This window comes from Pelobates fuscus, chromosome 4 (genome assembly GCF_036172605.1).
Source record: "Pelobates fuscus isolate aPelFus1 chromosome 4, aPelFus1.pri, whole genome shotgun sequence".
NCBI lineage: Eukaryota > Metazoa > Chordata > Amphibia > Anura > Pelobatidae > Pelobates > Pelobates fuscus.
In genome coordinates, this window is record NC_086320.1 from 153,396,709 (window position 1) to 153,422,985 (window position 26,277).

At 41.2% G+C, this 26,277-nt stretch overlaps 1 protein-coding gene across 1 annotated transcript; it reads right to left on the reverse strand.

Annotated features, from left to right (window-relative positions):
* Window positions 1-23,823, reverse strand: E2F3 (E2F transcription factor 3). Its single transcript, XM_063450501.1, has 7 exons — window positions 23,224-23,823; window positions 17,124-17,235; window positions 10,215-10,434; window positions 7,361-7,521; window positions 3,029-3,141; window positions 2,606-2,741; window positions 1-685 (listed from the first exon to the last, which is right to left on the reverse strand). The coding sequence occupies exons 1-7, from the start codon at window positions 23,497-23,499 to the stop codon at window positions 429-431; spliced, it is 1,275 nt and encodes a 424-aa protein (XP_063306571.1). The 5' UTR covers window positions 23,500-23,823; the 3' UTR covers window positions 1-428.
* Window positions 23,824-26,277: the final 2,454 nt, after the last annotated feature.

Here is a 26,277-nt window from a genome sequence, read left to right on the forward strand (position 1 = left end):
TCCAAAATGACAGTTCACATTTATTGTGGATATCTCCACAAGAGAGAAGGGTGGGATAATGAAATACATAGGAAGGCACAGGTTGACACTTCATGTCATTCACAGGCTTCACCAGACCATGGCCTTTAGATCAAAAAACAGCTATTATGGAAGAATATTACACATGGTGCAAATTTGTGCCTTGGACAAACCCAGTCAATGCATCATCCTATAAATCTTGCATAGCCTCGAGGACCAATTTGTTCAGGTCATTGCAGTTTCTGCAGCTGTAGTAGCATTCATTTCATGAAGCTGCAGTTGTTGTTGGAAGGGCTCAGGAAAGGAAGAGATGAAAGTGTCGAGATGTGACTTTCTCAAGTATATCGGGTCCCATATGCAAGGTATTCAAGACAAACCAAAAGGTCTGCAGAAAACAAAAAGTCTAACAATCAGCTGCACATGAAGTCCTCCAAGGATGGTAGCTTCTCTAATTCATAGACATCAAATAGATCACTGATCCCCTCCTCTTCTCCAAGACTTAGCAGATAGTCTTCATGCATGAGAGGAGGAAGCAGGTTTACAAAGGGGCTATCCAGATTCAAAGGTATTTGGTCCTCTGTCTGCTGAAGGAGGTTACTTGGGGAAGTTAAAGGTGAAATGCCCATCACTGAGCAATTTAAATTACCCACATTAGGAGACAAAGTATCTGCATAATTGAAAGAAAAAGAAAATCATGAAATCACACATTTTAAAACTGAAATACAAAATAGTCAAGTAGTCCTTACTCATAATCCAACTGGCAAACGCTATGCAAGAAGCATGGCATGGAAAATTGGTGGATTTAGAGTACAGTTATAACTTTTACAGCAAATGACATGCCCACATAATATCAATTTCCTTAAAGGAAGTGGTCTGGGTGCCAGGACCATCTAGGGTTAACCCTGCAGCTGTAAACATAGCAGTTTCTCATTGACAGCCACTAGAGGCGCTTCTCACAGCGAGAAGAGGCTGCCGTCCATAGGAAAGCATTGATAAATGCTTTCCTATGGACTGATTGAAGGCACACGTGACTTGCCGCGCATGCGCATGATGTCGGAAGAGGGAGGAGAAAGGCAAGTGTTTAACCCCATAACCCCTCGAGCCCAGCGGGAGAGGGAGACCTATTAACACTATAGTGCCAGGAAAACAAGTTTGTGTTCCTGGCATTATAGTGGTCCTTTAACTCCTGGCCCTGATGGGATATTAATTACATTAACCAAAACAAATACAATTTTCATGCCTCCACTATTTAATTCACTTTTCTTTACCACCTTAGAGCCTATGTTGTATGCACTGTTATTGCTAGACATTACACATTCCAGATCCTTATCACAACAATTTCATTACTTTATGCATTTACAGTTAAAGTGTTTGGTGCAATGTTATCACAGGGAATAGGAAGGCATATTGAACATGAACATTAAAATATTCTGATAATCAGAGGCTAAAGAATCCCTTTTCCTGCGAATAAATACTTTTACCAATGGACCTCCGTTCATTAAAGGGAATCTCCAGTGCCAGGAAAACAATCAGGGAGAGGGACTCCCTCCCACTGCCCAATCCCCGGTTACTGAAGGGGTGAAAACCCCTTCAGTCACTTACCTGAGGCAGCGACGATGTACCTCGTCGCAGTCTCCTCCTTCTGTCTCCGTCGGCCGGTGGGCGAGACTGATCCCGCCCACCGGCCCAGGCGACCTAATGCACAGCAATGCCGCGCATGCGCATTAGGTCTCCCTATAGCAAAGCATTGAAAACGATTTCAATGCTTTCTTATGGGGATTTGAGCGACGCTGGAGGTCCTCACAGAGCGTGAGGACGTCCAGCGACGCTCTAGCACAGGTTTTCTGTGCTATAGAGCAGGAAGTTCCCTCTAGTGGCCGTCTTGTAGAAAGCCACTAGAGGTGGAGTTAACCCTGCAAGGTAATTATTGCAGTTTATAAAAAAAAAAAAACCTGCAATAATTACACTTGCAGGGTTAAGAGTAGTGGGAGTTAGCACCCAGACCACTCCAATGGGCAGAAGTGGTCTGGGTGCCTGGAGTGTCCCTTTAAATGCCTAATTAGACCTCCAAATTACATTACTACTACTTTCATGCCTCCCAAATGCCTGTTTGACTCTAGGTTTGTATGCTTTATGTTTACCTGGGACATTGGCGCTGGATACAGGTAAGTGGCTGAACGTGTTTTAACCACTTCAGTCCCGCAGGAGGGGGCAACCTATTAACCCCTTTAGTCCTAGGAAACTGACTGTTTTCCTGGCACTAAAGGACCCCTTTAAAGCGTAGCTCATTAACTTGACACTCTACAGAACAAAAATGCTCTTATCGGAATATATTTTTTTAGATGTTGGGGAAAGTCCCAAAGGGTCTGTAGATGTTTTCCAACATATTAAATCTACCAAGTTTATACTTTTGGCACATTTATGCAGACTACTTCCATTTGTACCCAATCATCAGAATGTAATATCATTGACATTTCTCTGATTGACCAAGACAGCTATTAAAAATGACCAGATAAAAAACACACCACACCTCTTAAAGGTTAAATCTTATATGTACTTAATTTTACAGTTAAATAGTTCATATTACCTTTGGAATTAGTCTTTGCAATATTTCCATTAAGGTCTGGATTATTTTGCTTTACCGGACTGCTTGATTCAGAAGCATCAGGACATAAGTAGACTTCAATGGCACCTTGACTGCTAGTTAAATGTATCTGCAAACTCTGCAAAATCCAGGACACAGAATGCACAATTAGACTAGACAAGTATTTGGACATTTTCTACAGAGAGCAAGCAAACAGACTTATTGTAGATCTATACTTATGAAGTTGTAAGATGTTCTGTATACATGCATTGAGAACCACACTTCATTTACTTTATAAAATCAGTAAGAGCAGATTTACTGGGAATAAATAACCAAGACAATTTACACGAATCATTCCTCCTGGAAATAGCAAGAAAAGAGTGGGTTGACGGTAATGTTTGGCAGCTGGTTAGACCTAAAGATTACCTCATCTGGATCAGGCACTTCAAGTCTGGTTTCAGGAGGGGCTCTTACGACAATAACGGTTTGTTCCTTAAGGCCATTGATTTTGCGAATGTCTTGGTAGGTTACATAAGCCAATGTGATGAAAGTTAAGGAAACCATCAAATCAAAACACATACAAGAGTATTACTGCAGTTAGAACCAAACAGATGGAAATGTCACCTGTTAGGATTTTGGTGGTGGGTGCAAATAGAAACTGCATCTTAAGCCAATAGCAATTTCAATAATAAAAAAAATTAAATACAACGAAATCTAGTATGCATATATTACACCTCCTTTGAAGGACGCTGCATAAACTCCATAGACGCAGATTACTAAATCTACATGTAAAATAAACGTTAAGAGCCAGTTAACTTGTTCAAAACTTCGTTGTTATTGTCAGTACCCCATCTCTTGGCAATTTCGTTCAGCCTTTCTCACTAGAAATTACATCACTGTTGCATTAAAGTACATATGAAGCAATACTAAAGAGTGGAAGCAAATGTTATGAATTGTGTTTATAAAATATGAGCATGTACAGCAGCAGCATGCATGTCTAAACCAATAGTATCCGCTGGAAGGATTCAATAAACTGGTTGAGTAGTTTCATTTAAAGCGAACAGGGTAGGGAAAAAAATAAAATAAAAATTACATTCCAGGAGGACACTCCACTCCTAAAGCACTTCAGCTTGGTGAAATGCTTTGTGTGTAAAGAATGTGTCCTTCCCTTTGACAGAGTGCAGAATTAAATATAAAAAATTGTCAATATTATAAATTAACATTGTTACACCCCCTGGTTGTCAGACGACCGATCCTGGTAATGCAGCTCAGTGGAGCTAAACTCAAGAGACAGCAATTGCCCAGAGCACCTGACTTGCAATGGCTTTTCATTGAGCTGCGTTGGGAAGTCTGATTGGACAGCCACAGAAAGTCTGGGCGAGGTTATAAGGGCAGGGTTTGCAAAGACAGCAGCTAAGAAAACTGCCAATTTTGCAAGCTATTTATAAATAACCTCCGTGAAAGAAAATGCATGCATATTTTCATTAACTGTAAATCCATAAAATATTTTTTATTTTTGGATTTAGCTAGTGGGGTGTCCCTTTAATGCAGTCTGTAGAGCGTAACTTTGTTAAAAATAAATCTAACCATAAAAATTCTGTGCAGATGCATGCATTACCAAAGGTTCTTGCTACAGTGTATTACCTATGATGCAGAATATATATATATATATATAAAAAAGAATATATATCAAATACGACAATATTGCAAAAATTAAGGTGGAGATTACAACTTTCATTTTATTCATAAAATTTAAGTAAAATAACCCATAAGCGAAAGTATATTTAGAGAAACTATATCCTCCAGGCAATGTAACCAAGTGTTTTGCCACTTCATTTAACAATTATATCACAACCATAGGTCAAATTAGTTATTTTTTGTTCCATGTTGTATTTTGGGGAAATTCACAGGCAAAAGGTGCCCCCTAGGGCCAATATACCATACTTTCATTCTGCTACTGTCAGAGTACGATACTCTAAATACCCATTTATACTAATTCTACCCCTAATCTTTCCTATAATCCCAGTACTAACTCCACCTCTCAATAGGATTTACTCTGCTGATGTCAGTACTTAAACCAGCAGAATGATTTCCTAGCTCAAACAGTACAGAGGGCTGTGCTACAATTGCAGCACGGAAGGGTGTAGCACAAAAATGGGTGCTGGGTAGCTGGCAGAGACTAGCACCAATCCTGTAGCACTTTGTAGGTTGCCCTGAAACATGGGGGACACTGCCACGGAGGAGAAGAGGGGGCAAAATAATTGGAAGTATTTAATAAAATATGAGCAGAGCTTAAAGCTCATCTGTTAGTTTGGCCCCAGCTGATCCTTGGTACCAGCAGGCATTTAACCCCTGCAAATACTTTTACTGCATGACGGTCTATGCCTTCATTGGGTATTAAAGTCCTTCACTGCATGACAGCATAGACAGTCATGTGGTCCTAAACAATGAGTACAGTCCAAAGAATATTACAGTTCTTCAGATAGGCTGGTGTAAAAGTGAAGTTTAAAATTCACTTCATGCATGTATTAAAGCTGTATAGGTATAACTGACAGTTTCAGGTCTTCTAATTCAGACCACATTTTCTAGCTGCAAAAAATCATTCCTCAAATCCATGTAGAGACAGAACATTGTTTGCTTTGCACAATGCAATACCAAGCCAGAAGATATCTGTGGTCTAATTGCACATGCTATGTTGACATACCGAAATACATTTGTAAGGAACCTGATGGCATTTTGACAAACGGCTTCATAAAATGCTTCCAGGCCCTTAAAGGTACCTCTGACACAACCTGGTTTCCTCGGCCAGAATTTTTCTCTTAAAGAGATGCGGAACTCAGGCCGGCAGATGTTACTGGGGGGTTGTGAGAGTCTGGTCTGACCCTCAAAACACTGAGAAATCACAAAAACAAACAAATACCATCCATTCCCCCCCTTTTATAACCTCATGAATGGTTTGGTGCATGAATATGCCCATCACATGCCTCTCCATATCCAATGAAAAGCTACTGATAATTAACCACACAGACTACCAGCTTGACTCACAATACCTAATAAAAAAGTTACACAATGTCTCCTCTAAATTTCTGGTTTAGCTTAAAGAGACACTGTAGGCACCCAGACCACTTCAGCTTATTGAAGTGCTCTGGGTGCAAACTCCCATCACCCTCCCTGCAGTGGTAATGATTGCAGCTTTTATAAACCGCATTAATTACTTCTGAGGACTTTAGTGCTGTCTACCAGACAGCCACTAAAGGGACGTCTGGAACCGAAACTGACTTTTGGTCCATTATCCGACACTGGACGTCCTCAAATTCTGCATGAGGACTTCCCCCGTCATTTTCCCCGCAGGGAAGCATTGAAAAATGCATTCCAGGAGGGAGATCCTAATGATTGTGGCCATTGCAGCGCATGCGCATCAGGTCTCCACCGCTGGCTGACATCGACGGGGGAGCAGCGTGGACGGAACTAAACCAGCGCTGAAGGACATCGGCGCTGGACCCAGGTAAGTGACTTAAAGGGTTATTAACCCCTTCAGGGCCATGGGAGGGGGCCTTGACAGAGGGGAAATCTAGTGTTTTCCTGGCCCTATAGTTTCCCTTTAAACAGCGTTAACTTTGGAAAATCTAAACAAAAATAAAAACAAACAACTAAAAACTAAAGACCCAGCTTCCCACGGTCATCCAGGCTGGACAATACATTTATGGCATATCAAGATGGATGAGGTCTTTGGGTGGTGGAAATAAAAAAAAACAAAAAAAAAAAACACATTGATAGCAACAGTCCATTTGTCAATATGATAGATACATAAAGGACCGCTATAGGCACCCAGACCACTTCAGCTTAATGAAGTGGTCTGGGTGCCTGGTCCAGCTAGGGTAAACCCTTTTTTCTATAAACATAGTTTCAGAGAAACTGCTATGTTTATAAATGGGTTAATCCAGCCTCTCGTGGCTGTCTCATTGACAGCCGCTAGAGGGCTTGCGTGCTTCTCACTGGGAAATCACAGGGAGAAGACGCCAGCGTCCATAGGAATGCATTGTAAATGCTTTCCTATGAGACTGGCTGAATGCGCCACTCGGCGCTGGAAAAAGAGGTAAGTTTAACCCCTTCCTCTCCATCCAGCCCGGCGGGAGGGGGTCCCAAGGGTGGGGACACCCTCAGGCACTTTAGTGGTCCTTTAAGGCAAACAGCACTGAGGGCCCTCTCAGGCACTGGGACCCATGGCACGCCTTCCAGGTTAAAACTTGCACAAACCCCCTCCCCTCAAACAATATTTAAGAATATCCAACAAAAAGCTCTTGTTAAGGCTATGACTATTCCAACAGTGCTACCAAGTCACACGTATTTATTAGATTAATCAAGATTACAAAATGTGCTCGTGCCATTTTGCCAGTTCAGGCATTGATCACATCCACAAAATTTCAGTTTGTCAATTTGAAAAACCATGGAAAACATTATGAACATTATGTGAGAAGAAAAATAAGTCAGTAGGCATAACACCCTCCCCTCCTCCTGTCCCCAATATGACTTTCCAGCAAAGACTCAGTGTAGATCATCCAATTAGATACACAACATTTCTGGAGTTTAACGCTTTGCATCCAAAGAATTTCCAAGAAAGGTCCAGATAGATTGAAAACCAGTAATGGCATACCATATATGACATGGACATACTTGAAAACGAGAGAAATCTCAATGTATCCTTCCTGGTAAAATATTTTATAAATAAACAGACAATATAGCCAAGACACAAAGGATATCTTTGATTCTCAGTGTCTTCTGTCAAATGTTTTAGGTCTAAGGTACAGTTTTGTATTAATTCATCAAGTTTGTTCTCCTCTTGGGTAAGATCCGAGAGTTCCTTTGAAAGCACTTGAAATCGAGCCATGTTTCCACCATCATCAGGCAAGCTACAGCCCCTGAAATAATTATTAAATAATATGTAAACATTTCAATTGAGACAACTCAAACTAAATTATACAAATTATTTATGTATAAACAGATAGAATTTCCTTTTCTGCATTTTCTAGGGTTATGTTTTGAGAAATATGGAGCAGAGATCTAGCATGACCAGCAGTCAAGATTTTTTTAAAAAAAAAAAAACATACGTTATGTCTCCACACTACATAGACTAGAAATGCCTTTAAAAGCGATGCAGCAAATTTGGAAAGCTATACTCCTAAGTAAATGCCTTGGGTATTAATCTAATGAGGCCAGCAGGAATCCAGTCTCTGCTACTCAGGATGGGAGCGCATATTTCACAGAGCTTCTTTAAATTGTATTCTTAATCTACCACCTTTGTATCAAAACTAGAAGTTTACAACATTTGGTTTATATTTCTCTGCACATTACTTTGAATGCCATCTCACTGCTCCTCAAAGCATTATCATTAAATTCACTTAACATTGAGTGTTAGCAGCGGATGTTTGACTAAGTTTTATATTTTCACCCATTGATTTAGATTTATAAAGGTTTGGCCAGCAGCATGTACAAAAATTGAATGATGCACAACGTTATCAAATCCTGCAAACCTTTACCATTTGTGTAAAATTTCCTGCTTGATGGATGTGCCCTATATTAACAGGGCTCAGAATTTACACTTGTGAATGAGTAGCCTGACGTGTGTGTATATGTATGTATGTATGTGTGTATATGTATGTATGTATGTATGTGTGTATATGTATGTATGTATGTGTGTATATGTATGTATGTATGTGTGTATATGTATGTATGTATGTGTGTATATGTATGTATGTATGTGTGTATATGTATGTATGTATGTGTGTATATGTATGTGTGTATGTGTGTATATGTATGTGTGTATGTATGTGTATGTGTGTGTGTGTGTATGTGTGTGTGTATGTGTGTGTGTGTGTGTATATGTGTGTGTATGTGTGTGTATGTGTGTGTATGTGTGTGTATGTGTGTGTATGTGTGTATATGTGTGTATATGTGTGTGTATGTGTGTATATGTGTGTATATGTGTGTATATGTGTGTATATGTGTGTATATGTGTGTATATGTGTGTATATATATATATATATATATATATATATATATATATATATATATATATATATATATATATATATATATATATATATATAGCAATATGTAATGCTGGATGGAAGCACACATGCAAGGAGGTTTTGCAAGTAGCAAAGGCTCAGTTCTAGATGCGCCATTCTTTTTCATTGCCTCACAATTAAAAAGGATTATCCAGTGCCAGGAAAACCCACCCATTTTCCAGGCAGTAGAGAATCCTGGAGTGCCCCCCTCCCGCCCCCCATTCCATGTCGCTGAAGGGGTTAAAACCCTTTCAGACACTTAACTGAGTCAATCGCAGATGATCCTCGAGGCAGGGGCAGGCTCTGCCCACGTTCCTTTCCCGCCAGCCAGGGAGACCTAATGCGCATGCGCAGCAATGGCAGTGCACGCATTACACCTCCCCAAAGGGAAGAATTATTCTATACTTTCCTATGGGGATTCCGGCGACGCTGGAGGTCCTCTTGCATAGGGTGAGGACATCCAGCGTCGTTTAGACGACCAAAAGTAGTCTAAGATGCCGGAAGTAGACAGTCACTAGAGGAGAACTTAACACTGCAAGGTAAATATTGCAGTTTAGAAAAACTGCAATAATTACATTTGCAGGGTTAAGGGTGATGGGAGTTGGCACCCAGACCACTTTAATGAGCTGAAGTGGTCTGGGTGCCTGCAGCATCCCTTTAACCCCTTAAAGACACATGACATGTGTGACATGTCATGATTCCCTTTTATTCCAGAAGTTTGGTCCTTAAGGGGTTAAAAAGGAGTTAAAAAGAAACAAGTAATGTTACTGAGGAGGAAGAGTACTAGCTGTGACAATTGAGACTGATTCTTGGAGATACAGCTTTAATAGTATTTTAGCTTTGCTGCTAGCCCTGACATAATAGGGCGCAACATACAAGGTCCTAAGCTACTTACCAGGTATTAAAGTTACTCAAACTACACTGTCATTACTACCATGACACAAAAGTAAACAGTATCTTCAGATAATTAAAAGGAATACCTCCAGCATTATAACCACTACAGTCCATTGTAGTGATTATTTTGCCAGGAGTGCCTAGGAACCCTCCCAGTGTAAATATGTCAAACCATTTCTTTAGTATTTTACACTTACCTGGGGCCATGCACTGCTTCATTCCCTGCTTCACACAATCTCTTTGCAGGAGAATCCAGAAAGCAGGACTGTGCCAATCACAGCCTCAAATCAATAACCTCTGTCTCTAAAGAGCCACTAGAGTCAGTATTAACCTGCAATGTAAACATGCAATGTTTGCAGCTACAGGGTTAAAATGACAATGACACTGCACCCAGACCACTTCAATGAGATGAAGTGGTCTGAATGCCTATAGTGTGCCTTTGTGTGTTATACCAATGAGGTCTGCAGGGATCCATAATTTACCAATCAGCCTGGCAGTGCATGTTTCCACAGAGCTTCTGAAAATTTAACCAAAGTAACCCATTATTTTTACAACAAAGCTCTATGTGAATATTTTTCTCTGCAAAACTGCTTAGAATTGTATTTCACTGATACAAAATAAAAACTAAACCAGTCATTTAAGACACTTACATCCACTGGATGTTGTTTTTAGACTTCTTTTTAATAAGATGTATGCCTTCCAACACATTAGTGATATCATAAATTCTTCTTTTCTGAACATTGAGAACTTCAGCAGCTCTGTTTAGATCAACTACACCATCAGACGACTGGCTGAGCAACTGAATGAACTTCTTTGTCAGTAGACCAAGTGAGGTGTCATATCGAGTCTTTTCTATTGGAGACTTTGGTGCTGGAAAAGAACAAGTACACAAGCTGTCAAAAACACCATTCCAGTATACAACAGGGCATGGAGTATTGCATGGCATGCATATACACACAAACATACATTGAAGTAGCAAAAACAAACTGCATTTTACATGACAAATTGTTTTTAGAAATTTGCTGCAGGTTAACAGAACATTTAGAAATTCTAATTGAGTCCAAAAACTCAGAAAATAAAAAGGCTCAAGTTTACTTTGATATCAGAAGTCAGCATGCGATTTCTTTAAGCACCAACATACACAAAATATTTAACAAGTGATTTTTGCTGAAGTTAAAATAAAAATAAAATACGCACCAATCTACAGAGTAAAACGTATGTAAGGGACACTGTAGGCACTCAAACCACTTCAGCTGATTGAAGTAGTCTGGGTGCCAAATCCGATTTTCCTTAACCCTGCAAGTGTAATTATTGCAGTTTTTATATACTGCAGTAATTACCTTGCTGGGTTAAGTCCTCCTGTAGTGTGTCTATCAGACAACCACTAGAGGGACTTGCGGTAGTCTAAACGATGTTGGACGTCCCCACACTATTCATGAGGCCATCCAGCGTCGCCCGGATACCCATAGTAAAGCATTGAATAATGCTTTCCTATGGGGAGGTCTAATGCGTGTGCAGCCATTGCCGCGCATGCGCATTAGGACCCCCCCCCAACCGGCAGAGGAGCCGCCTGAACCAGCGCCGAGGGACATCGGCGTTGGATTCAGGTAAGTGGGATAGGGGACAGGGGCACTCCATGATTCTCTAGTGCCAGGAAAACTAGTTTTCCTGGCACTAGAGAATCCCTTTAAGGGGAGCATGCATTGCTGTGTGGTGTACTAAATCAAGGAAAGGCAGGAGGATAACAAAATAAACACACAAGAATTGATATAACAGAGTCCTATGAAATAAACCACTTCATGAACCGGTCTGGGCATAGTTACTTTGTTTATATTCAAGAAGGACCTGACCAGCCCCCATTAATTAACAGTTTAACCAGTTTAAATTTCTGCACCATGACGTCATTGTGAAAGTGCCAGAGCCAAAACTGGAGAAATTATGCCGCTTAGCTATAATTCCAGTCCTCCTGGTAATTTGTCCTTAAATTTGAAATAAAAAAATTGAATGTAAACATAATTGCAGCTTATAAGGTTTCCTAGAAATAGCGCTAGACAAAATGTAACCCGTTGCATGTCAGAGGGTTGAACTCTGAGTGTAGCAACACACGCTTGTTATACACTCAAGATGTTAAACTGTCTCATGCATACACTGTCACTCATCATATAAATAGCAAAATTTTACTAGTCACCAATTCACACCAACATGCAGCACACCATAAAACGTCTTCATACCCTCTACAAGAGTATTGACGTTTCTGCAAATTATACACTTTCCAAAGTGTAAGAAAAAAAAAAAGTTACCACACCTTGTGACCTTTGACACTCAAACAGTTAAGTAATCATAAAAAATAGTTCAAAAGGATATATATACACAAGTGCACGCAAAATTCCTACAACGAAGATCACTGTCTTACATATCCATTGTTCTGAACAACCTTATCAATTAAAAAGTTAAGTTAGGTTTATGCTGCAGTGTTCCAACATGTCTAGCAAAAATGCAAAGTAAGCCACCAGTCTTTGATAAAGTCTGTAATTTTCTTCAAAATTTAGTTTTGGTGTATTATGACTACATATGCTCTACCCAGCAAGATCAATCTAAATCGACCCGATCATTTTTCAGACAGTCCTATGCTCACCCTACTTCAGACAGGTTAAAGCCAAAAGGATTATGAAACAGAACAGACATGCTAGTGCGAATTTGAAAATATCTAGCTATGAGTAAACAAGACAGACGCGCAGTAGTATTAAGGGAGATGTAGAATATCCATGAGATACATAATCTCCTGGATTGAACCTGTCATAGAAGCAAGGTGCACATTTATCTTGAGCAATAGGGAGTGTGCACCATTAAACGGTCTACAATTCACACATTACCAAAAGGTGCGGGAGATAATTAGGAGTCTTCATGTAGGGCCTGCAATGACAGCATTAGAAGAGCTGGCCATATAGACTACATCACCCAGATCAACGAGTACAGCAATATACCTTTTGGCTTCAAACAGCAGTTCAGATTTTATAAAACATTTCCTGTCCAACAAATTTTACATATATGCATTTCAATTTTACTTGTACCCAGTTCCCCTTTTTCCTCCTGTACCCTTAAAATTGATCATTTCTATAAAAACAAATAAAAGCCTATGTCTCATCTCCTTCCCAAACTAGTCTTCCATCACACCTATCGGATGTGGCAAATTTTGCCCCCTCTCGTCTGCCCTACTTCCATTCCCTCCCCATGCCGGCTCAGAGTGCACACATGTGCTTTAAGCCAGTCAAATGGCCCAAAGCATAGGCTTCTCTATGAGACATCACAAGAAGCCGTGCTGAACCCCTCTAAAAGAAGATACCTATTGGGCATTAGAGAAGAGGAACCCAAACAAAACATGGGGTTGGAGTAACCCTTTAATATAGTGGTTTTGGTGCCTATACCATTTCGATGTAGTTGTAAACATTGCAGTTTTTGCCAGTGAGTCTATTCCCAGCGAAGAATTTCTGTAGTCATGTTGTTATCAAATTCCTTGTAATATATATTTTTATTAACTGCAAATTAAGAATGGGTACTTTTAACAAAGCAGAAGGAAACTTCTAGCCGGTCACTTTCACTTCTATTTCGTCCATGCATGATTACTGGCTGCTGGGATGACTTCAACTTTGCACATTATGAGGAGCGGTTGTTGTTTTTCACAGCTCCCCATACTTTGCAAACAACTGCGGTCTCTAGCTGGCCTTTTACTACAGTGACCTAATTGATCATTTATAGATGAGCTAATCCTTCCATGACACCAATCCCTCCCAGTCAAACCCACAGCAGGGCTAAAAGACTAGGAAGACTGCCTGCTTGGCACCCCATACTGCATGTCCCCATACAGCAATTTAATTCAACATCCCTCAGCTACAATAATACCCAGACAAATTTCAATGTTTTCATATAGTTATATAGCTAAAAAGAGACTTGGGTCCATCAAGTTCAGCCTTCCTCACTCACATGTTTTTGCTGTTGATCCAATTTTGCAACAAACTAGGAAACAATTCCTTCTTGACCCCAAAATAGTCAGATTTCTGCTATTACCCCACAACCTACATCGCCTACCCGCAACACAGAAATCTTGTTTTTGCGGCAGACCGACACTCAAAGTGCCGCACCGATCCATATTTAACCTTTGCACTCTAGGATCCTATAGACCCACAGCTTCCTCCTGTATATACCAATCTTACATGCTCCCTGTCTGTTTTGTTGGTGTGTTCCAATAGGTCATCCACATTAGCTATATACCATGTAATTTCAACTATTGATTTATTCAATAGCCTCAAAATTGGTTTCTTCTCTAGACATACATGCCCAACCTGTTTTGTTATGGTCAGGCTTATGTCTGGCACACTCACTAGGAAAGGCTAGGAAAGAATGTCTAGACCTAGATAGTGGTATAGACTTATTATTTTGTTTTAAAAAAATGAGGAGCCAGTACTAAAGTGTCTACGTATGATCAGGTGATTTTAAGTAGTCTTTAAAAAAAAGTTTAAAACTATTTTTATTTGTGCCTTGATGTGTGGATTTTGGTCACTACGGCATCACCATTCCTGCAGGATGAGTGTTTCGGGCGAGTCCCCATTTCTCTTGTCTTAACCATGAACACCTGACAACCACCTATGTTTAACTATGTTTGATCACCTGACGTAATCTCCTATATGTTTTCTATGTTAAGTATTACTGATCTGCCTCCATAACAGAATGATACACAAAAAAAGAAAAAAGTTAAATAGAAGTAAATTCTTCTGCTTAATTGCAGACGTTAAAGGAACACAAACATGTATTCCTAACCCTATAGTGTTAAAACCACCATCTAGCCTCCCTGGACCCCGCATGCCTCCCTAAATATAGCAAAATCTTACTTGTATTCAAGCCTGAAGCTCTGCATGCAGTTTTCCTCAGAAGCAAGCTGTCTGCTGACATCAGAAGTGGTGGCCCGATCCAATCACAGTGCTTCTCCATAGGATTGGCTGAGACTGACAAGGAGGCAGATCAGGGGCAGAGCCAGCATGATTCAAACACAGCCCTGGTCAATCAGCATCTCCTCATAGAGATGAATTGAATCAATGAATCTCTATGAGGAAAGTTCAGTGTCTGCATGCTGAGGGATGAGATACTGAATGTTTGGATGCATTTTAGGCAGCCATGACCCAGGAAGGATCTCTAACAGCCATCTGAGGAGTGGCCAGTGAAGTTATCAGTAGGCTGTAATGTAAACACTGCATTTTCTCTGAAAAGACAGTGTTTACAGCAAAATGCCTGACGGTAATGATTCTACTCACCAGAACAAATTCAATAAGCTGTAGTTGTTCTGGTGACTATAGTGTGTTTAAAGCCAAGATCTAGAGGGGCTATGCGGGAGGAGGTAGGCACACTCAAGTAGAGCACGCCTGCCACTTCTGTTGGCTCATGAGAGCCAACGGAAGGAGTCTACATACCTCCCCTGCTGCTTGATAGCCAGTGGAGAGTTCCCTAGTGATTTAGAAACGTGCCGATTTCTCAGAAATCTGCACTTTTAGAAACTGGTTTTAAACTACGATATGCCTTAACCATAAAGCACTTCAGCAAGCTGTAATGTTTTTGGGGTATGGAGTGGTCCTTTAATATGGTTAAGACCCTGTGATAAGGGTTAGCTAAATACTCACAGCCTATTCATTGCCATCCCAAGTTGCCCTTATTTGGACTAAAAGGGGAATCATTTGCATTATTGAGAATAGCAGCAGACTATGACAGACCTAGCAGGATTATTCTGTAAAGTTAGAATTGCCAGGAATTAAGATGTCACGGCTGTACTTTTGTGCATGTGTGAAACTACAGTATTGAGGTCTATAGAAGATCCCGCAAGACTGGTAACAGCTGGGGATTTACACTGCTAGACAGTGGTAACCACGCCCAGTGTCTAGAGAGTCTATTTTGTCTCAGTATCTCTTGACTGTGTTGGAATTCCAGTGAAATCCCAGAGTCTATATAAGTATTTCAAAAAGATTCTATCCACTTTAAAGCTGAAATTAACTTTGGTTTCTAGCTTTTCTTACTTTAGTGAATCATGAAAGAACACTTTCAAAACAGGGACCAAATGTTGTAAGATTTCCTCTAGATAGAGATTTTGCCGCTTCTAAAAATAGAGAAAAAAAAAACTTCTAAAACAGAATCATAACGGTATTATAGGCCACAAATAGTGGGTGTGCTCCATATGGCCCTTATTGGGCCAGCCACTCAGGGAGCAGATATGCAACATGTCCATCCTTCTTCACAAAGCCTCCAGCACAAAGTGTAGCCAGAGTGAAGGACGGCATCTTGGTCTCCGCTATAAAGTAAGACCTCAAGGAATTCAGTCACTCGGTCACAGTCTTTACAGCCCAGAGCAGGACTTAATATTAAACTGCTCGGACTGAAATTTATGTCCAGTGAGATAGAAATTACACATCCCTGACAACTAGTCTGACACAACAACATGTCTGCTCAGCCATAAGAGTGAAGTGTTCTCAAAACAATTCAATATACGCAAATACAAATTGCATTAAGCTAAATAAAAAAAGAAAAAAAAAAGTTTTATTACAGTTGTCCTTTAATATCCCCTACCCACAATGCACTAGTAAAAAATTTCCCACAGAAGGGCAAACTGCAGACATCATGGAAAGATGCATAGTTTCTCCATGCCAACAGTAATGAAATATTAACTGCATAATCCAGGTAATTTGCAACATGCTTAAACCTGCTTTGGAACATACAGTTGCTGCCAAAGCAGTTCAAGCCATTAAACAAGTGTTTAAAATCAGTTTATGCCGTTTATACAGAAAAACTAAATCCAAAACACTATATAGTTACCTGTTCAATGTTTAGGTATCCAGACACTCCAAGTGGATAAAAGTGAGCTTTATTTACCTTTTCCCCAGTAGTCTCAATGACTTGCTGTGGCTGGCTCCGCCTCCAAGGCTGAAATCAATCTTGGTGATCTAAGCCCATCCAATGTTTTCCCAAAGAAAAGGATTCAGTGTCTCCATAGGTGCTGCACCGAAATAGGAAGCATGTCTAATGGCTGAGTGACTTCCACTAGTGGTGATACTATGCAACAATGTTAACACGCCTTTTCTCTAAAAAAAAGGCATTTATATTGAAAAGGCTGCAGGGACATGTTATAGACACCAGAACCACTACATTAAGCTGTAGTGGTTCTGGTGACACTTGTGTCTTTAAATATCTGCTTGGTTGCAACACAGCTTCCCTGTTCACCCAAGAACTTGCAAGTGTGGATCAATGTGTACATACCAAAAAGGTCCCAACGTGTAAAAAAAAAAAGTTAAATATTCAAGGCTTAAACAAGAAATAAAATATTTAGGCATCACAACAGAAAATAGAAACCATTGCTGCTCTATTAACTTGCAGTGTATTCCCAAATTAAACCGCTGAATTTGACTTTCTATTAAAAAAGGCTGAATACTTCCATCGAAAATATGGGGGCCTAGGTTTAAGCCATAATATACTACTAGCCTGATAATTTAATGTACACCCACCATTTCCCTTAAAACACTTACTTTTTGGGCTGTCTGGACACAGTCCACTTGCTCTTCCTTTCCCTTTGGGTGTCTTTAAGCCTTCAGAGAGATATGGGTGACTTCCATCTCCAAGTTCCAGCCGCCTCTTTGCCTGGAGAAAGTTTTGGATAGAAGATAAAAAATAAATAAATGTAATTTGTGAGTATCTAGGATAACAAAGAATTAGAATTTGTTCTGAATCCATCCAAAAATAAAGGTAGAGTATTATGTGCTCAATTGTATGTCAGTTATATAACCCAGTAACAATAACTCTGTATGGAGAGAACATATAAACAAAATACCACTAGGTGATATTACTCACAGGTAGTGATGTCCCGAACTGTTCGTGGCGAACGTACATATGCGATGGTCGGTCTGCCCCTATTCGTCATCATTGAGTAAACTTTGACCCTGTACCTCACAGTCAGCAGACACATTCCAGCCAATCAGCAGCAGACCCTCCCACCTCCATGACGAATAGGGGGTGGACCGACCATCGCATATGTTCGCCGGTAAACAGTTCGGGACATCACTACTCACAGGTACTCCCTCAAGTACCCAACAAATACTGAATATCAAAAAGAGAATGCAGATCACTAAATGTAATCAATATGGTTTAAAGTAAGATATCTAGAGAGTTCTTGCTTAGAATGTCCATTTAATAAGTGTCCACTTAAAGTGATATTGTACTCAGTCATTTCATCTCTTTGATTTATAGTGTATGAAGTCCCCAGGCACTGGCCTATTCAGTGTTGGCCTGGGCAGCTATGATAGGCTAAAAGCAGTCAGCTGACACTCAGAGCTCCAACGGTATGAAGAGTAGGACTACAAGGAAGTATAATTTCTGCCTTAGCCACACCTCCTTAAGGGGCCTGACTGTAGGTGGCCAGGGACTCATATGTAATATTAAACTGCTTTAAAAAGATTTGAGTCCCTGACCACCTACAGTCAGGCCCCTTAAGGAGGTGTGGCTAAGGCAGAAATTATACTTCCTTGAAGTCATACTTTTCATACCGTTAGTTGGAGCTCTGATTGAGTGTCAGCTGACTGCTTTTAGCCTATCATAGCTGCCCAGGCTAATACTTCATTAGCCAGAGCAGCACAGACGTGTAGCTGATGGGCATTCATTTAGCATTACAACTTAAAACCATTTTATGGAATTATGGCACCAGGGCATTCTAGACACTATAATCAGTTTAACGAGATGAAGCAGATAAGTGCCTACAATGTCCCTTCAAAAAAATTCAAAAATATTGCAGACCAAACAGAGCATTTCATACATTTTATGTCCCCACCACTATTTTTTAAATAAGCATGTTGCAAACAAGAAGTCAACTTTAAAGGGGCACTATATAGTCACCAGAACAACTACAGCTTAATGTAGTTGTTCTGGTGAGTATAATAGCTCCCTTCAGGCATTTTCATGTAAACATGTGTTTACATTGCCACTAGGGACACCTCCAAGTGGCCACTGGAGGGGCTTCCTGGCTCAGTGCTGCATAGTAAGCAGCCCTGCTGTTCAGCTTCCCCACGCTCTGCATGGAGACGCTGAATTTTCCTCATAGAGATGCATCTCTATGAGAAGGTCCTGATGGCCCCACACCGATTTTAGCCAATCCAATGCTTTCCCTATGGGAAAGCATTGGGTTAGCTAAAACTCTGCCATTTCGAAGAAGTCACAAGGGGGCAGATCCAGCGTTGGCAGATCCGCACGGCGCTGGAAATAAGGGGAGTTCTCTTTTATAAGGGGGCAAACCACCTAAATGGTGGGTTAAGAACTGTAGTGTCAGGAATACATGTTTGTGTTCCTGACCCTATAGTGATCCTTTAAATTAAAACCATTTACAATTTTTCTTCATTTTTAACAGAATCCCAAGGGATTAAGTTAATATTGTTTTCACAAGTTTCCCCAACTGCTCAAGAAAAAGATGCAAAATGTGGTTCAACATATACAGGCCATTCTAATAGATTGGGGAAAACACAGTTCCATGCATCTTTATAGCACTAGAACAAAAAGCATACTATTTTAGTGTCACTTGACAATAGGGCAAAAACAAATAATGAAAGAATATAGAAAAGGTTGAAGTATTAAAAGTGGTGATGCTCAAATATGCAAAACATGCTGGTCATCAGCAAAATAGGTGTCCTCTTAAAACTGAAAAACTAAAATATGCATAATGATACCTGGCTCCTGCTAATACTCATCTCATGCAAGATACAAAAATGTAAATGCAGCACAAGCACCAACTGCTTTGAAATTGGCAGGGCGCCAACAAAAGGCAGTGTTACAGGGTATTTAAAAAATAAAAAAAATTGGACAAAAAAAAATGATCCAAGGCTTCCAACACCATATGTAAAATAAACATTCTATATAAATACAGTCAGCAAGTTGAAATTGTTAACATTCCACACATAAGTCTGTAATAGTAAACGGTGTGGCACTCATTCAGCAACATGGCCAAGGTAAGAGTGATTGTGGCAACCATAATAGCCTTGATTAGGGCACAAGAAGCTCCCTTGGCACGGTCTACAGCTTACAACTTAAACGGTTACCTCGAGCAGCATAACCACTACAGTCAGCTTTAATGGTTATGATGCCATCAGCTATATTCCCCAATAATGGGATAAAGTATTTTGCAACGGTTCACCCTCTTACAAGATCCATCAGACGCAGAGCCTCTGCTAAAACTAGGAGATGAACATCGGACATCTGTAGATTCAGATCCTATCGGGCATTCATTGGCTGACAGTCAGTGGGGCGATTTTAGCCAATGAATGAACTTCTCTGTGAACATTATGCACAGAATTCACACAAGCCAGACTGGATATTCCGTTCTGGGCTGGCTAATGAGGAGTCCGAAGTTGGAGCTACACCTCTGCCAGCAACATACAGAAGTGCTGTACATAGACTCCAAACTACTGAAGCAGTCATGATTCTTAGAATAACCCTTCAGACATCTAAAACATGAGAAAATGCATTGTGTTTACATTGCAGACTAGGAGCATCTTTAATGGCAGTCACTCAGAGGGCCACTAGAAGTGCTTTCTGGGTTAGTGCTACAGTACAGACATTCAGCACCTCCACGCTCTGCAGACATATGCAGAACTTTTCCCATAGAGATACAATGAATCAATGCATCTCTGAGGAAATGCTGATTGGCCAGGGTGTGGCGTTTTGCTTCACCCCCATCCCACCTCTTTGGCAGAGCTCAGAAGTGACGATCTCAGCCACGCAGATGATCATGGTGGAATAGCCAGTGCCGGCAGACTGGAATATAGGTAGAATTTCACTATATTTAGAGGGGGGAGGGACAAGAAACCACTGTAGGGTCAGGAATATCGGTCTCTGACTATCATATTCCTTCAAATGCTTTAGGAGTTAATTTGTGCAGGCTTATTTTAGAAAACACAAAGCAAGAATTTTTTTAAAAATATATAAAACAAATTACCATAATAAACTTGGTCAATTTGCATTATTGCCCCCCTCCCCTTCTCTTAGATCACTCTACTAATGACAGAACCATGGCATTGTGCAGCAATAGAGAAATCTGAAACCAGAACCTGCTCTGCATGATCACACTGAATTCTCTTTTCTCTCCATGAGATGTGGCAAGTTGAAGAGGTTGTACAACTGCACATGTGTAAATCTGTCAGGCATGCCAATACACTTTTTCGGCATTCCTAGGGATAGGACACCAATTGGCAAGTTCATGCTGCCCCTAGAGTTTGTGTGGGAAGCACAAGAAAGAAAAGGCATGTAAATATATTTTTAAAAATAACCTGCTTTTTCCCCTACTCTCCAGCTAATGCTTTTGTATGAGACTTCTCAAAGTGATGCATATGCCTTTGATTTACCTGTAATGCAAGAGTTGGAAATTCCACCACTGATGAGACACTACTCTTTCTCTGATCCAATTGCTCACAAAAAAGCTAAGGCCATGTATGGCACTGAAGGGTCACACCACTCAGACAATCAAATCAGATTCATTAGGTTTTGTATGATGACGTTAAATAGACCTTTTTAAAGACTGAGGATAAAGTGTCTAAATAGAAATATAGCCGTTTCTCAGAAAGGTAAAGGCAGGGTCTTTGCATCAAAACCACTTAATTTAGATGTAGTGATTTGGTGCTTAGTGTTCTTATTTATAAAAAAAAAAAAAAAAAAAAAAGTCAGCAGATTAATGACCATAACCTAAAGCAGATCAGCCTATAACAGCTGTCAAAGGTTGGATAAATTTGGATAGTTCGACAATAAAATTTTATATATCTATCTGTAGCTAGATGTCTAACCAGGGATCACTGAATTCACTGTAGTAGTTTGATCTCTTTCATCAAGTCCATAAATATCCAATACATATGTTGGGGCAAAAATTCACCACAGAGCAGAACTTAGAGAGGCTCCTGGGTGGTGAAGCCTCTTCCTACTCTGATAGTAGCTTGTCCGATATTTTTGCTTAATGAGATCTCTTCTCATGGAAAAGGGTTTCTTTTTCACCAAGTTTTGGAATCATTCACAGGAAACTGAAAAGTAAAATAGTCAGCCAAACAGATTAGCATCAGAATGTCTCAACATTAATGGAAGTCAAAAAAAAAAAAGCTATACGTGAGTCAGTCCACAAATTAGTACAAGATGAAGCACAACACTGCACACAGTCTATATATGTTGGAAGCATCAGTTAAAAAAAATTAAAAATTGAATTTACGATGTTTATAGTAGGTAATATCAGTTGTAATCAACTGTGCCATTTTAATTGCTGTATTTGATGAAGACCACCCAAGTTAACCATGGACCTATGTTTCAAAGGATGAGTGTTGCACAGAAGGGAATGTAATACAGTACTACACTTACATTTTGAGTAACATTGTGTACCAAATAACATGAAAAAAAAAAATGTCCAGGTCAGAAGCAATGCAACTTTAGGCCTGCGATACAATGATGTGATTACACCATCCTATTTTTTCCACAACAGCACATCTTGGCAAGAAATCCAGATTCAAGAGCATTTATTTACCCTATTTTCATGAGTAGGCCTCAGCACTGGAAATCTAGCCTGCCACAAGGCAACTGGATGGGGGAAGGGAGACCTCAGAGACCAGGAGTCCCACACATTGTGAAAAATGGAGGAGAGACAAGACTGCTACTCAATTTAACTGTGAAGAGACTACAATACTATCATGCTTGGGAGCAGTGTATTCCTGCAAATGTTAGAGTTAACAACGGAATAGCAATGAAAAGGGATTAGCATTGTAAACCCCCTACACAATATATTTTACAATTGTACACTGGGGTGTAGACCTAATTGCTTTAAAACTGGATCAGCCCCTCCCAACCCAAGGGAGAGCAACTGGTTACTTACACTGGCACTGCTATATACACCCAACCCCTTCCCCCATTGTGACAGATGCAAAAACTGCAAATACTCAGGTGACCTTTCCCCCCTTACCTCCCTCCTTTCCTATCCTATCCGGGCCATAGAGCACAAACATGTATTTTAAATATATATCACAAACAATCTGATAGCCAGCAGCACCCCTTTTACTAAGGAATGTCCCCAAAAACTATCAAGGCACCTGCTTTCAGAAAACTCCCACCCTAGCTGAGTACAATGCAAACATTCCATGATCAAATAAAATAAATGTAATGATACATAACACGATTCCATTATCAAAGCCATGATATTTAATCATTTATGGCCACCCAGCTGTTGAGGACCATACTTCCTATGACATTCAGCCAACCAGTCAGAGCTAAGCATCATGGGAAAACTAGTCCACTAGCTGGTAGCAGTCCCACTTACTGGAGTGCCAATCTTTCATCAGATGAGGGTAATGGAGGGCAAAACTAGAGATATTCAGGCTGGCTGAGCTGAGTGTGGGTTGTAGTTCTAGCACAGCTAATGGGTGAATGGGTAATAATGCACACACAGTCATACAGTGCCCATGTCAGACATGACACATGCAGGCTGCTGTCTGTTACTGACTCTGTATGGAGCCCTGGCCCAGTCTATACCGGAGATGCCTATGGTGGGGGGGTGCAGTGTGGGCTGGGTTAGTGGGAGTAGTAGTGGGGTTAGTGGTGGAGGTAGCACCGTGCTATTACCGGAGGGCGCCCCAGGCTGGGCTGCAGCAGGCCGGCTCTCCCGGCGGGTCCATGCGGGGTGGAGTAGATGTAGCTGGCGGCCGGGTGCTGGGGCTCGGCGGCGCACAGTGCTGGCTGGGAGTGGTGGTGGTGCAGGGAGCCGGGGGAGGAGAGGATCTGCAAGTACCCGCCGCCCCCCCCGGCCACCAGCCCCCCCGGGAGCCCGGAGCCCCGGTCTGAGCCCACCAGCCCGGACAGCAGCAGCGTGTCGTGCCCGGCCGGGATCGCCTTCCTCATGTCTCCTGCTCGCGGTGCTCCCCCCTGCCGCCGCCCGCCGTGCAGCTCCCGCCCCGGGCCGCTCCGAGCCTCCCTCCCTCCGAGCCCTGTAATCCGCACGGCCCCGGCCTCCGGGAGGGGAAATAGAGGGGGATGGAGCTAGAGCAGACCCCCGGCTTGCATGGAGCGGGTCCCCGGGGGGGTATCGAGGGCCGGGGGAGGCAGATGGAGGCGGATTGTGCGGCTAAGAGTAGTTGGGCCCCGGCTTCGACCTCCCCGCCACCGCCGCGGCAGAAAAATGGCTCCAGGAAGCTGACAATGAATGAAGGGATGCGGTTTACGCGCGAAGGTCCTCCCGCGAAACTCAGATTTCCCGCCGTCTTTTCAAACTGGATTTGCATAACCCCGCCCAGGACCCTTTCCGGCTCTCGGATTGGACGGTTAGACGCTCGAATTCAGAACGGCGCGCCGCATCGTTTCCTTGCACGCTATTGGCTGCTGAAAACACGCGAGACGGAGAGAGGAACTCGCGCTGACTGCGAGCTAGCACTGCTGAATGAATGGATGTACACTGTTCAGTGTGATGAAACATGGGTATTTCTGGACATTTCCACTGATTACTGGCAACGTCATGTTGGTGAAAGGATGAGAACCATCTCTCTGAGAATATACACACACATATACCCCCCTCCCAACATGTGTCCTTTAACATTTTATAAAGGTGATACAGCAATAAGTGACACATTTACATGTCCTCACAGCCTACACATGTATAGCAAAAACCTTAGAAATATCATCCACAACAGTAGTAAACCTAAAAGCTGATCAAAGTACTGTCTAAAAATACTAAATATTGTTTTTAAACAGACTTCTTTTTACATGGGCAGAAGTTTAAAGTGCACTTCTTTTAAAGTTTATTTGTTAATCTAGAGTCAAATTGTCCCCAAATACATCATATATCGATGCATTCAATGTAAAATATCTTGAGGTAGATTTACTAACTTTACCTACTGAAAATCCAGCGCAGCCATGTCTTCAGCTTCATGGGTGCTACATTTCTCTAACATCTACCTCAAGTCCACCCTTTGCTTCACTAGCACTCTGCTATGATTTGCCTTGCTTGGGGACGCTTTCCCTAGCAGGGCAAAACTCCTCAGTGACGATAACGTGATGGGATAATTGCCATCATACCGGCGTGTCTTCATTTTCTCTAAGCACTTCCCACCCACCCAGGTTCTACTAAATTTAAGGCATGCTCCTGTAGCTGCTTGAGGTCATACTCAATTACCTCCTCATTCCCTTTACATTTCACCAGTCGCTTCTTGATGGAGAATTCATTATTTTACCTATGCAATGCTTAGTGAATATTACCCTAGACATACAGAGCTATAAATATATACAGTAACCGATGGATGTATTGCATACTGAGACGTGGATTTAATAACATATATTATGCTGTAGCTACAGATATATGGACAAGCATCCCTTGATGGCTCCTTTGGTGAGAAATGGCGAGGAGATCGAGGTTTAGAGTTATTAAAAGGCCCACAGGTGTAATTAGTACATCTGGAGATACCTTGCCTAACTTTCACCTGAGGGTGGCCAGAAAAGGGTAATTGTCATAGATAAAGGTAAATAACGGGTTAAAAGCCTTTTTGTCTTTGTTAAGTCTTTTCACGTCTGCAAGGGTTAAAAGCAAGAATTCTATCCCTGTGTGCTTTCTTGCAAGCACACATACTCCCTTTTTTCTCACAAGATAGCCCTACATAGTTTTGAGAAGACGTGCTAGACATGCGCAGTAGAATAACTGTAGAGCTAAAATTGGGTACTTAATGAACCAACTGAAAGGTAAAGCCTTAGCTTGGGTCAATCCATTAAGGGAGAGTAATAGGAGTATTGCCTATAATTACCAGGAATTCCTTGTGAAATTTAAATTAACATTTGAACCATTAGGAAGGGAGGATGACACTGCCACTGCCCTAATGCGTATCAAACAAGGGAACCATTCTGTCTCAGAATTCCGCACTCTGAGGTAGACTGGACTAATAATGGATTAATCACTGCATTTGCAGAGGTATTATCCGATGCTAAGCTTGATGAAATTGCAGCCAAAGAACTACCAGGGAGGTTAAATGAATACATCACTTATGTGATGCATATTGATAACCGACTTAGGACCAGATAACTATAAACAATACCAGACGTATGAATATGTCACTGGCACCTCGCTTCTCCAATCCTGTTGTCCCTGGCCCTTCTGTGCAGTCTCAACCTGAACCTATGCAGTTAGGGGTTATGAGACTGCCAGAAGCAGAGAAACAGTTTAGGAGAAAAGAAGGCCTTTGCTTATACTGTGGCAAGAAAGGACACATAAGAAATGTTTGTCCCATACGCCCGGAAAACTTGCGCACCTAAGAACCATCAGGGGTCCGTCCTTCAGTGTGATGTATATGTCCCCTGGTACTACCCAAAGTCGATTTCTCCTTAGTGTTGCTGCTCAATGCAATAAGATAAGTTTTACATGTAACGCCCTGATTGACTCAGGTGCTGCAGAGAACTTTATTGATATGCAATTTGCCAGTAAAGACCTTATACCCACCAAGAATCGATCTTCGACCTTGGCCGTCGAGGCCATTGATGGTAGGCCTCTCTCCCAGCCTCTTATTACCCACGAAACACTGTCTATCTCTGTCACAATATGAGTGTTACACAATGAAATCATTACATTTCAGATAATTGCTTTCCCTTCTCTTCCCATTATACTTGGATTTCCATGGCTTGCTAAGCATAATCCTCACA

What these genes read in the sequence shown, in the direction of transcription:
- E2F3 (XM_063450501.1), bottom strand. Translation starts at nt 23,499, where the DNA reads ATGAGGAAGGCGATCCCGGCCGGGCACGACACGCTGCTGCTGTCCGGG. An exon ending in AAGTGCCTGATCCAGATGAG is followed by an intron (nt 2,742 to 3,028) that starts GTAATCTTTAGG and finishes TGGATTTTGCAG; the next exon opens with AGTTTGCAGATACATTTAAC. An exon ending in TGCAAAGACTAATTCCAAAG is followed by an intron (nt 686 to 2,605) that starts GTAATATGAACT and finishes TCAATTATGCAG; the next exon opens with ATACTTTGTCTCCTAATGTG.